At 39.1% G+C, this 12,956-nt stretch overlaps 1 protein-coding gene across 1 annotated transcript in view; it reads right to left on the reverse strand.

Moving 5' to 3' along the window:
- SORBS1 (sorbin and SH3 domain containing 1) overlaps positions 1–12,956 on the reverse strand; it is a 74,277-nt gene that overhangs the window by 40,410 nt on the left and 20,911 nt on the right. The window contains exons 7-10 of the mRNA XM_053948846.1: positions 10,124–10,265; positions 5,655–5,684; positions 4,293–4,468; positions 3,444–3,507 (exon numbers count right to left, since the gene is read on the reverse strand). Of these exons, the coding sequence (XP_053804821.1) occupies positions 3,444–3,507; positions 4,293–4,468; positions 5,655–5,684; positions 10,124–10,265 (412 nt within the window). The remainder of the gene's footprint in view (positions 1–3,443; positions 3,508–4,292; positions 4,469–5,654; positions 5,685–10,123; positions 10,266–12,956) is intronic.

Raw genomic sequence — 12,956 nt, forward strand, 5'->3', positions numbered from 1 at the left:
TTCTGTTTCTCAAAGCTGCATTCTGTCTATGGGACTCTACTTCACAAAAAAGGTTATCACACGTTTGTGACTTCAAAATCAAATTTCTTTAAAGAAGAGAGGCTATTTCCCTCTAGATGGTAGAGAATCTGCAGGGTTGGATTTCATTTCATGGATTGGACATACTCTGTATGGTTTCAGAAATGCTGAATATACTTTTGAAGGGAGCCCAGATCTTGATGTTTCTAGGAGATCCTATGCATCAATCCATTCTGACATTAATTGTATGAAAGCGAGGCTCCAACCCATCTCTATATAAACACTGCCACTGATTATGGATCTTTGAAGTGTTTTCTAAACATGAAACATGTCCTGCAACCCCTCCAACTCTTCTACATCAAATATTTTGTATTTCTTATCAAGAAAAGAATCCAAGCAAATATTAGAGAAATGTTTCCCAATATATTTAGAAAAAAAATTAAGTGTTTAGTCCAATAAAATTTTAACTATATAAACCAGCAAATTACTTTCATATGCACATTTCTAAGTGCATAGGAGACATTTATGGGAGAACAGACTCTTTAATATATTGTCATCATGGGGTTTGAAAACTATGTTAGTCCAGATGAGCAAAATGGATTTTCAAACCTCATTATGAACAAGGAAATATTCTCTGTAAAACACTTTTATCCATTAATTTCTGAAACAGTTTCTCTCACACCCATACCCACATACCATTCTGCTAAGAGAAAATAACTTACCCTGCATTACAATTTGCAAGACAGGGCTCTTCATCTAATATATTTCAGTAAAAAATTATCAAGTATCTTAGATACCTGTACGACACTTCATCCACGTTTCTTTTAACAGTGAAATACACCTTACATTTCCTTGCCTTCTTTGAGTATCTCAGCTAATACTGCATGCTTTCTTCTTACACAATACCCCCCAGATGTTTAGTACAATATTGAATAAAATGGTTAATGAAGTGTCTCACCAGGGCTGGCTTGAGGCACAGGCTAAGTAGGCAAGTTCCTAGATTGCAGGATCTAAAGTGTCACCAAAGCACCAAGACAACAAGGCTGTCACCAATAACTTCCCAATCAGGAAATGTCTGTACACCCAATGTGTGCAGCAGATTCCAGTGTTTCTCATATACAAATATTTTGCACAGTCACACAATTATCACTGCAACAGATGCTGTTTCACCGTCCCTGAAGTATGACTGCAAAGTATTCTGATTTGAATATGAAGTTTAAAGGAATCTGCTGAGCACATGAAGAGATAAGGTAAAGACAGTGTTATTTCAAGTTGCAACACGTGCTGATGAATCCAAACTCTGTCCTTGCCTAGATATGCCAAGTGCACCTATGACCAGCCCTGAACCTATGCTATCAAGTTATTTTTATTTTAAAAGACTACACTAAGGGACTGATCCAAAACCCACTGAAGCAAGTAGCCTTTTTACTAATATGCTTCAGTGACATTCTGGGTCTGGCCCTAATACTATGTTAATGTTAAAAACCAGAAGCAAATAATTAATGACATTTATTGATTTGGGGGAGGGGGGAGAAATCTCAGTTAAACCCATCTTTACACAATAAAGTCAGCAACATGTTAAATAACCACTGCACACGCAACTGATAAGTGCAGAAAACCAAGCAAACCCCAAATTTGCAGCATTAGTCAAATACTAGTTACAAAGCCAGAGGAGCACTGCAAAGCCAAAAAGGCATCATACAGTCAAGGCAATGCTTAGAGTGCAGCAAATCATTATGAGGCAGCATAAAGCTCAGCAACTAGAAAAAACTCCAGGAAGAAAATAAATTGATAAGGCAGCATTTGTGCAGAAGAAAAATATATGGACCTTTATTATTACCTTCAGAGATAGGACTAGGAGTAGACGCAGGAAACTGGTATGTAGGAGAATAAGGATTGTCTTCTGCAGCAGAGAAAAGCAGTGGATTTTGAGACTATCCACAGTGAAGTGGAGGTTCTGCTTCATCCCCCAACTTCTATCACCACAATTTTATTCCCTACTTTAATAACACTATGGTATTGTACTTTAAAAGAGATTAATGGATTAGCAAAGATTTAGTTATTTTATGCATCATACCAGAAGGTATACTGGGCATAATTGAATTTCCAGGCAGTGTAACAGAAAACTAGAACCTGAATCTAGTTATTATTAGGGCACTATAGTAGAGTTAACTCAAAGCACAAGACAACAGATACTCTGACTAAACTTCTGGTACCTTCAGGTTTTTGCTGGATTTCAGGAAGTTCAGGAAATGTGTAGGTAGGGCAATAAGGGTTTTCTTCAGGATTGTCTAAGGAGAGGAACATGATTTGCAAAAAAGAACAGAGAGGACAGATTTTAAGGGGAAGAAGGGTGAGCCAAGAATCCATTCAAGTCGACTACAGTCCCTCTCATGCTGATGTTCTCGGATGACACAACCTAGAATGCCTCTTTGTTCATTGCTGCCTTGCATGTCTGGGCCTTATGAGAGATCCTGGAAGCCAAGGGGACTGAACTCATTCTCCTCCATCTGAGCACAGGCTTTAGCTGAGCTAAAGAACCTCTGTTAGGAGCAGTAGGATTAGGAAATAGTTTAACTCCTCCTCATCCCATCCACTACAGCACAGCATTTATCTATGCATAAAGCTCATCAGGACAGCACCTGCAACAGCAAATACAGCTCCAGTTTTGCATGCTCTGCATTTTGTTCCAGAAGCACAGACCTGAGCTGCACTTGCCTGCGTGTCAGGCTGTTCAGAGGGTTCAGCTTGCAAGTGCTACTGCAGCCATTTCTCACACAGAAAAATGTGAATGTATCAGCAGTCAGGCATAGAAGTGCCCCAAGGTGGGAATCCCCTGAGAGTTCACCACTATGAAGTTTGCAAGTGCTCACCACAATTCTAGGTTTTCATAGGAGAAAGATTAGGGTTTTGAAAAAGCAGAGTTCAGATTCTGAACTCACCAAAAATTAATGGAAACCTTTCCACTGGTTTCAGTGAACTTGAAATCATGCTTTGTTGTGCAGGTACTAAAGCTTAACAGTGTAAAAAGTTTCCTCTTATGCACAGAGAAGTTTCAGAGATAACCTATTGTATTTTAAAAGTCTGTGGATTGGGTTAGTGGGTAAAACTGGAGTTCAGGGATCTGTTTTCTCTTAGTATGGAATTATTATCAGCTCTTCTGGCCTCAAATAGTACAGTTGATTTCATGAGGGCATTGCAGTTCACCTTTCAGAACAACTCAGACCTTTCTTTGGACTTCATTGTTCCCCTACCTTTGACTTCAAAGATTTCAAATACATTGGTTGAGTTCTGTGGTGAAGAGCACACACTAATTAACATAAAATGCTTTTATTTAACATCCAGTAAAATTCCTCATATGAATGAAACAAAATGTCATCAAGGTGGTGTTTTAAAGTAAATAAAAACCATCTGTGCTACAGTACCTCTATTTAGCTTGTGGATCTGCTTGAACATTGTCTTGTACCAGTCCTTCGATCTGTCTGTATTCTGTTGGAAAAATAAATACACACAGAAATAATCAATAGTGACTTTACCAGCCTTTCAAAGTTATTACAAATCTTCCAGCAATGAAAAAAAATTACACTCTATGTGAGAGCTGTATCATATGAATATCCTGAAATATGAATTATTTCACTCAGATATATCATCTCGTATGTTTCACTCAAGTAAGTAATAATGTAAAAGCTTTGCAGAGGTAGGTTGTAACCTCTTTAGAACTGCAGATTATATGAAATGTTTTGTGTATTGATCTGGTTTGACATCCAAAATTAAACAACTTCCCTGTTTTAGTCATACATACCAATTTCCTAAGTATTCAGTGGACAGTTAGAAACATTGAGTGTTTAAGTCATTCCAGAAACTAGTGTAAGAATAGGTTAATAATTCTTTTCATAATTTCCCCTGAACACTGAATGAATGTAATTACATATAAAAGAGGTATCTGCCTCTAAGATGGCTAAAATGAGACAAAACTCTCCTTCAGCTGCTAGATGGGAAGGAAACAGAGGAGCAAAAAATATTATTTTCAGATATTATGAAAAGAAACACTAATTTTTAATTTTCTTTCCCCTGAAGCAGCTGAAACAGGTCATAGATAACAAATAGAATATAAATACAAATAGATAACAAATAGAATAACTAATCATAAAATATATTGGAATTAGAATTCTATCTTCACTTAAATCTCTGCAGCTTTAGTGAGTTCCCTCAGTCCTAAGGTAGGCAGAATCTAGCTCAGGATTTGTCCATCAACCACATGCTCAGTGTTTTACCCTCAGTGGAATTCCAATGTCATCGACAGAGGTATCAGCCATGTAGTGAGGGCTCTTGGCAGTGCTTCTCTTTTCCTCCACTGCCCTCTTCTCACTTGGCACAGTCTCCTGAGCCGGCTTGTCCCGCAGAAGTGCTGAATCAACTTTATCAGAAACGAATCTGTCTGGCACTGAATCTGGAAATGACAATGGGGGATTTTTACCTCATCCCATCATTTCACAACATCACCATATTCTGCTCTTTTAAGGAAAAATTCTAGCAAGTAGTTGATGAGACAGACTGTCACTGCTGGTTGTGATTAGCAGCTACACTGAAGGAAATCTCCCAAGAAAATCCCCAAATGCCAGCAAAAGCAGGCAAGCATCTCCGAGGTAGTTATCATCACACATCTCATGACAGTCTCAGCTGTCATAGAAGACAACAATTTTGGTTTCAACAATTGTTTGTTTTGACCAATTAGTAACTCTACAATGTCAGTCTTCATCAAAAAGCACCAGTAATACAGTCTCCTGTACATCTTTTTCTGCCAATTGCAACCTAAAGGAGAATGGTATGTGGTAGTGGTACACTACTTTTTAACAGATTGCATTCGCCTGTCTGACAATCCCATTTGTTGCAGACAGTATATGATGCTTCCAATTCACTTCCATGCCCTAATCAGAGTGTGTAAACAACAAATATTGTTTAAGCATACATACGACATGATTGCACAGGAGTCTGCATAAAGATGGAGGGAAATAACTAATTTCTTCAGATTGCCTTGCTTCCAAACTGGAATTCCTTGACACTGCCCAACTGACACCCAGAGGTAGCAGCAGGCATCACCAAGGGACTTCAGCTTGTTCTGAAGGTCTGCTCTGCAGAGCTGCAGTACAGCAACCCTTACACTCAGTGAAGGATTTTTTTCTATGTGGATTTCCTGCAGAGGAAACACCTGCAATTTTAGTCTGCCTCATCAAGACTTTTGCAAATCCTATAATTTTTACATCACTGCATGCACTGAAGAGAGAAAGATATGTTTATTCACATGCACATCACCATCCTGCCCAAAGCCATTAAATGTGTAGAAATTTGATAGGGGCAGACAATGGAGGAAAGGCTCGTGCATAGCAATGCATTGATCTGTTGGTACCATAAGCAAACACAGTTCCGTCCTGCAAAACTCAGAACTAACTGATTTGTGTTTAAAAGGTTGATAAGTTTTGACTTAGGACAAACAGATGAGTAATTTAGGTGTTTGGTATATTTCTTTGCAGTTCCTGGGCAGTGTGTTTGCTAAAGGCACCCCACAAGCTATCAGAGCAGCAGCTTTGCTCCAGCAGAGGTAGCAGCTGGGGGGTAGCAGACCTTTCACATCATACCTGCCAGGCTACTAAGCCTTTTTTGCTGTTCTGTGGTAAAGGAAGAAACAAAACAAAAAGAAATACAGGACAAATGTGTGAGACATAAACAGCAAGTGCTCTGGTGCTGCATTTCTGACAGGCAAGAAATACACTGTAGAATGATAGCAGTTGATGGAGAGAATCTGTTTTCAAATACCCTGCCAAAGTGACAGCCCACAGTCCCTTCTCCACATAGCAGCCTCGTGGGATAACATAAATCTCATAATGCAGTGACCAATACATTTGCAAAGAGCAATTATATTTAAATTTTCATTTTTTTTTCATAACATCAGAATATTTAAAGCATTGGACAGGAGACAATTTGAAAATCAGTAAAAATTCACAGAGTCAAGCAACTTGATACCATTATCATGAAGTACATTTTGAAATAATACTGTTGTAGCATTTCAAAGGGATATAGGAAAGGATAAAGTCATTGTTGATGTTTGCTGAGTCTCATCACATATTACTGAGCCACAGATTCAGTGATTTGTGCACAGACACAGCTTGAAGGCTTTGATTCTCAAAACAGTCCCTTTGGTTAGAGGCTTTTCATTAACCAGTTCCTAGACTGGAGTATTTGTGATATCTCCCAGCAGGTTTTACCACCCTGAAGTTAGTGCTTTCTAAAAGGATGTCCAAATGACTTACCCAAATCACAGCTGGGAATAAACCTAGAATGCTTAGCACTCTGTTCTCTGCTTTTTTATATTCCCTAGCAATTAATTCTTTTCTTTAAAGCATGAAAGCCACTTGAAAACAATAAAATATTTTACTGACATAAAAAGCACAAACAGTTTTGAAAGCTCATATTGTTAGAGCAAAGATTAAAAAACTTTAAAATATTAAACACACCTGTTATATATTTATGATGAATCATGCCATGCAATGCCTCCACAGGAAATAACTGTGCTTTGGGGTGGTACAGAACACCTGCCAAGTAAGTCTGCTGTAGTAACAAACCTCCAGGGGTGTGCTGTTTTCTAGAGGAACCCACCTTCACTACGTATTTGTACTAACTGGATCATCTCAGCAAGGGAGACTGGTATTTCTCCTCAGTGCAGCTCCCTCACCAGTACCTCTGAACTTTGATCTTTAGCCCCAACCCTGTGCCCTGCTGACCACTGATGGCAAGCTGCTCCTGTACATAATGTTCACCTGATAGCTGCCAACAGGAAAAAAACCTCTACATGCACTGGGTAAAAGGAAGGGTCAGTGCTCTGAGCCAGAAGAATAGATGGGAGCCACCTGCTGGCAGGGCTCACTGGAGTAAGCAGGCCACCAGGAATAGTTTGCTGTATTATAAGACATGCTGTATTAAAAGAAATGCTGTATTATAAGAACTACAAATGAAAAATGCAACAATGCCCATCTCTGGAACTTGAGAGGAAACATGTAAGTGACAATGGTGTCACCAAGGAGAACTGTGTTGAATCACTGAGGTCTTCTGACAAGAAAATATAGTTTAAGGAGTCAATGCTTGAGAGATTTTTCCTATCTCTTTCCCACAGAGAAGAGAATATAATGCATTAATAGAATTTTAATGAAAAAACTCAAATGTGCTTTTTACATGAAGGGGAGAATTCCTTTTCCCTTGTATCTCGGTGTAGGAAAGGGAGCAGCTGATGGACAGAAGCAGAAGGAGCAGGAGGTGTCTGCTATTTCACTCTCCTGCCTGACCAGAGCCAGACTGTAGCTCCAGACATACACCAGCTAACTGAAGCTTTCACTTTTGATCTTGTGTTCTGGGACTGTAAGCAAAGGCCAAAAACTTGTAGGCTTCTCAGACAAAGGGTCAAGCAGAGGGATAAAACTGCTGGCAGAAATGAAGGAATGATTATAGATGCCCTCAGAGGTCCCCTAGAGGAGGCAGCACTGGAGGAGACTAAGACTTGAAACCAGTAAAAAAAAAAGGGAAGAGGAAACATTTGAGAACCTGTTTGGTGCAAAATAAGGGTGTTGAAATGAAAATTTGCTAGAAATAAACAAGAGGCCCTGAAATGACTTGTTTATAAGTATGAATTTTATTCAGTTGATATTACTGAAATCCAGGAGAAAAAATTCTGAAATCTTTCATCCCAATTTACTAAGATCAAGCAGACAAGAAAGGATATAGTCTACTTCATGTGTTTCAAATGCCATTACCTGTTTCTAAGTCTCTGATGGCTCCAAATCAACTAGCAATGAACTAGCAAAGAAAGTACAAAATAGTAAGAAGTAATAGTAAGAAGTAGGTGGTGTCTGGTACAACAGTCACTTTAGAGAATAAGAGAGCTAACTCCTTAAAAAGCAATCAATAATCCACTGAGGAGAAAGAAAGTCACATTATCCATCTGGAAGACTAAACTACTGGAGACTTCAGACTTCCAGCATTAAAATGACCTTAAAATTTCTGATTTACAGGGTATTTCAGGGCATACAAAAGGAATTTTCACTAAACATCCTCTTGATTTGAAGGAATTGATTTCAGCACAAAACATAATTAACCATTCAGGGCAAGGTGGAACTTAACCTACTAACAATTTGTTATATGCCATGACAGCAACCTAGTTATGAACAGATAAGATTAATAAAGATGAAACCAAATATGAATCATGTCAGCCAGGACAGAAATTCAACAGATAACTGAAATCTGAGAACCATTTAAAAATACTAAGTTAGCAGAAAGAAATCTTAATGCTATGCTGGGATAAATCCTAGATAGGAATGGAAGCATAAGGAACTGCAGGAAACCCTCAACACAAGAAACGATGGGAAATGTGCACCTACAAGAAGGCAACACATGCTGGGAAGTGAAAGAAAATCGCAGTGGAATAAAAGCATTAACAGAATGTCTCAGGCTTAAAAATAGGTTTGAGGCACAAGAAGAACAAACAGAAACTAGCAATGATCTTGTTCTTTTACAAAATAGGCATGATGGTAATAAAAGGGCAGAAAAGATGACACATCTGATTAGTATTTCCATTCTGCATTTGAAAAAAAAAAAAAAAGCAGAAAAAAATGTATGATGTCTTATTTTGCCTGATAGAGAAATACCTTCCACTACAACAGTAACTAAGGACTATGCTGAAGGACAACAACTGAGGTCAGATAAAAATGAGCATGTTCATGTAAACCATAGTAAGAGTTTTACCATGAAGGAAATTAGTAAACGGAATAATTTCACATCAGTTCTCTCAGAGTCAGCCTGCATGTATCATCACATGATACAATTTTGTCTCTCATGCTCTTAAAGTCTACAGAGGGAAAATATCTTTGTATTAAAATACTCTAAATTTGATGAAAAAAAAAAAAGACCAAAAGCATATCCCACCTCAAGAAAGTCAACAAAAAGCTTTGAGATTTAAAAAGGCTGCCTCAGATCAGATTTTCTCCTCTTGAAGCAGCTGAGGAATCCTCATTCGGAAGAACATAAGCAAAGCTGTTTCAGATGCTAGCAAAAATGAGGAGATAATCCACTCATTACCCCTTAAATCTGCTGGGCTACAGTGAGAACACTATTTTCAAGATCAAAGACTGAAGCCTGTTTTTAAAAATTATCAAAATTCTCTATTAAATTCTAATTAGCGAAAATCTCATGAGGGACTGCAAAGGAGCACATCAATGCTGTAATTAAAATGGCTACAGTATAAGAGTGCAGGCCTTGACCCTATTTTCTGATTTTATTTTTCCTTTAAAAAGGTAAGCCACAGCAAGTCCACTAGAAATCAAGGCAAACTGGACTGCTGTGCTAATGCCAGCCACCAGGAGAACTTAAAAGGAGAAGCAAAGTTTCCCTCCAAATCCAAAGGTAAAAGAGATAGAACTATCTATTCAGCTTTTGTGAGAAAGGTGTTGATTCCTGGGAGATCTCAAACAAGGCTGTTTTGTTCATTTGCAAATCCAGACCTCAAAGATTACTGCAATATGAGTTTGAGTTGATCCAGTTACAGACAGAGGAAAAAATTGCCTAGATCAAACTTGTGGGCAAGTAGATTATTTACTATTGGGTGAATTCTGCTACAAATTCAGAAGTCAAAATCTCTCCCACAATAATAGAAAATACAGCTGCTTTTACACTGCAGTAGCTGAGAAGTAGCATATCACCTTTTCAAGCTACCACAAGCTACCCTGTTTCTACAGACAGATATATGGGACCATACTACCCTTTCCACCACGACAAGACACCTGACAGCTGTTACCTTGCAATAGCTTATTCATATGTCCACAGCCCAGTTAAAAACCTCTCCCCAGCCTCAAAGAGCTTCTGCTCCACAGGTTTTAATTAGAAAAAACTCGTCACTCTCACTTGCCTGCTGTATGCTCCTGTCACTAAGACTATTTTGAGGCAACTTTGTTACTTCTTAGTAGTCTGGACCTAATTATCAACAGCACACATTCTCCAGTTCCTTGTAGCACAACAGTTTGCTCATTTTGTGCCAAAATTATCTATATGCAAGTCTCCTTACCTCGATTGTGCTGCAACAGGACAATGGTGGGATTGACGATTGTGGTAGAAGGATAGGCAGAGGCAGACTTGCTGATGGAAGTGATGGACGCTGGATAGTCAGTGCCAGGCTGGGGCACTTCATTTAGCACAGGACCTGGGTCCTGGAAAGAAAAGCAACACATGATTAGCAGCATGCCAATGGTGCTACACTGGGAAAATCTGGGAAAAACCCCAACATTTTAGGCTGAACGAGAAGCATAATCACAGCAAATTTTAGTAAAAAAAGCATAAGCACAAGTATTACCCTGCTTCTTGTACATACCCTGCTCATTGTTAATGAAATTAGTGTGCTAAGGCAGTACTATAGTTATTTGGTGTTGGGTTTCACAACTCCAACCCCAAAAGAGGGCACTAAGTTCATCTAGCAGACACTTTGGAGCAAACACAAGGTGTCAGAAATGAGAAATCTGGTTTGGGGAAGGGGGAAGATGCAGACATCTTTCCCCTGATACATCCACACACAAACATTTGTTCCAAGAGTATTCCTTTCATAGCAAGTCAGTCATGCAAAACTCATGCAATTCTGGAATGAAACAGTATTACTGCAGCTGGTTTGGTAAGAAAAGTCTAAGGAATTAAGTTAGCACCATCACTCAGGAGACAGTGTCATACCTACCTGATTAAAGTAATGACATAAAAAGGCCCCAAAACTGACAGAGGGTAACAAGTAAGACTCTAGTAAGGAAGATGGATTTGCTGCTGGAGCACAGATAGCAAGCTGCTCTTGCTCTCCTAAAGCATCCAGTTCCATTATTTGCTTATTTCAAACCCACCTCTGATATCACCACAGCTCTGGCTGCTCTGTAGAAATACAGGCTGTGTCTGCAGGGAGACTTTGAAACCTAGCTCACCTTTGAAAAGCCTCAGTCCATGGATATTGGACTTCTGGTGGTGGTAAGGTGGCTAAGATAAAGAAGGGATGATGACTAAAGACTGTGTGTGCATCAGCTTAGACTGAGATTTTTCAAAGCTTCTTAAGGAATTTGGATATACAATTACCCTTAATGAGGACTGAGCATCCAGACAAAGAGAATATGGGACAGCAAACCAAATTCCTGCACTCCTGCTGTTCCACTGTCAGACTCAAATGCTGCAATCCACTGATCTGTAAAATCAGCTGAGAGTTCAAGGGTATTTTCATTGTTATTAAAAAAACCCTGAATAAGGCCAGAATATTGCTCCAGAAAAATCCCTACTTCCAGCTTTTCTGGCTAAGTGCAACTGCAACTCAGTGCCCTTCATTCACACCAGCATCAGATCAAAGGACTTACAGCATCAGGCAGGGCACTGAACAAGGGCCAAAGTGAGGCCTGGCACCAGAGCTCAAAGATAAATCATAGTGACAGTTGGCTATAATCAGAACAAGCACCTACAGCTTCTCCAACCTGGAGGAGAAATGGGGAAGAACAATCTTATTCTGTTGGATAAAGATGATCTTGCTTTAAGCAGCAGCTGGTCAGGCCATAGACATTTTATGGGGACAGAAAAGAATCAATGGTCTTCAGTATCAGATGTCCCATAGAGAGAGACCAGCCCCATTTTGCTGACTGCAATAATATTCCAAACAATGCAATTAGTAAAAAGGAGGAAGAGCCGGGGAAAAGAGTGAGAACTGCCTTTGAGCTTCACTTTGATAACTAAAATACAAATAAGAATCCCTCAAAGAAGAGGGATGCTGGATCAGGATAGGTTCAGCAACCTCAGTGATGTCACCAAAGAGGGTGAACAAAGACCATTTAAATCATTGTGGAAAACAGCTCGCTGACTACATGCCTGAAGTGAGCATGTCCAAAAATGTTTCAATTCTCATCTCAAGAAAGTCAGGTTCAGCAAAGTTTCCACTGCTCCTCTATGATTTGGATGTCTCCTGATTTTTTTTTTCTGGAATCTGCAGATAGACTCCATTAAAAAAAAAAACAACCACAAAACAACCCAAAAAAAAACCCCTCCAAAACACAAACAAAGAACACCAAACAAACAAAAACCAAAACACCAAATCCAAACTTTCATTCATTGCTCTCTGCAATAAACACCCTACCAATTTTAATAAAAATAGAAAGGCCAATACTGAGAACTTCTGAAAATATCATCCTTGGTTGTTTTTTACTTTCCCTCCAGCCCACATGCCTGTTTGCTAGATCCCTATAGTCAAGGGGCAGAGCAAGCATCATCATGAGAGAATGCAGTTTCTGCTGAACTTCTTCCTTGTCCTCAGAAGCAAGCATAAAAAAAAGGTGGCTGTAAGATTTTCAGCACGAGGAGGGTAGGGTACTTTTTGCCTCCTCTGCAATTTTAACTGAGAGTCACTTTTCCTCCTTGTCCTCGAGGACTCTTTTAAAAGGTGATGAGCCTAAAGAGAAACAAAATCTAACTCAAGAAGAACACAGTAAATTCCCAGTTCAAACTCTTGTGGACTGAATTATTCAAAATTTTCAAAGACAAGCAATCGCAAAATGAAGAGACACTCTCTGACTAATCTATCACATAGCACCTCCATGCTTGGAGGACTCTTAGTACAGTAACTGATCTTATAACTTGTAGGTCATTGGATACTGGCAGCAATCTTACACTGATTTTATCAGGGATTTGTGTGGAGACCATATGGTCTTGTGGCTCCAAGTGGAACAGAAAGCCAGCCCTAACCTTTAACTGGCCTGCTGTTGCTGCTTTAAATGTTATTCAAACACAATTAAAGATGCTATAAAAAGAGCCTGAAAGAATCAGTTAGTTGCAGCTATACAGTTTATGCAGAATTCATTATTCTGAGCAAATCCTGTGAAGACTCCTAAGGT

The sequence above is a fragment of the Vidua chalybeata genome, chromosome 8 (assembly GCF_026979565.1).
Source record: "Vidua chalybeata isolate OUT-0048 chromosome 8, bVidCha1 merged haplotype, whole genome shotgun sequence".
Classification (NCBI taxonomy): domain Eukaryota; kingdom Metazoa; phylum Chordata; class Aves; order Passeriformes; family Viduidae; genus Vidua; species Vidua chalybeata.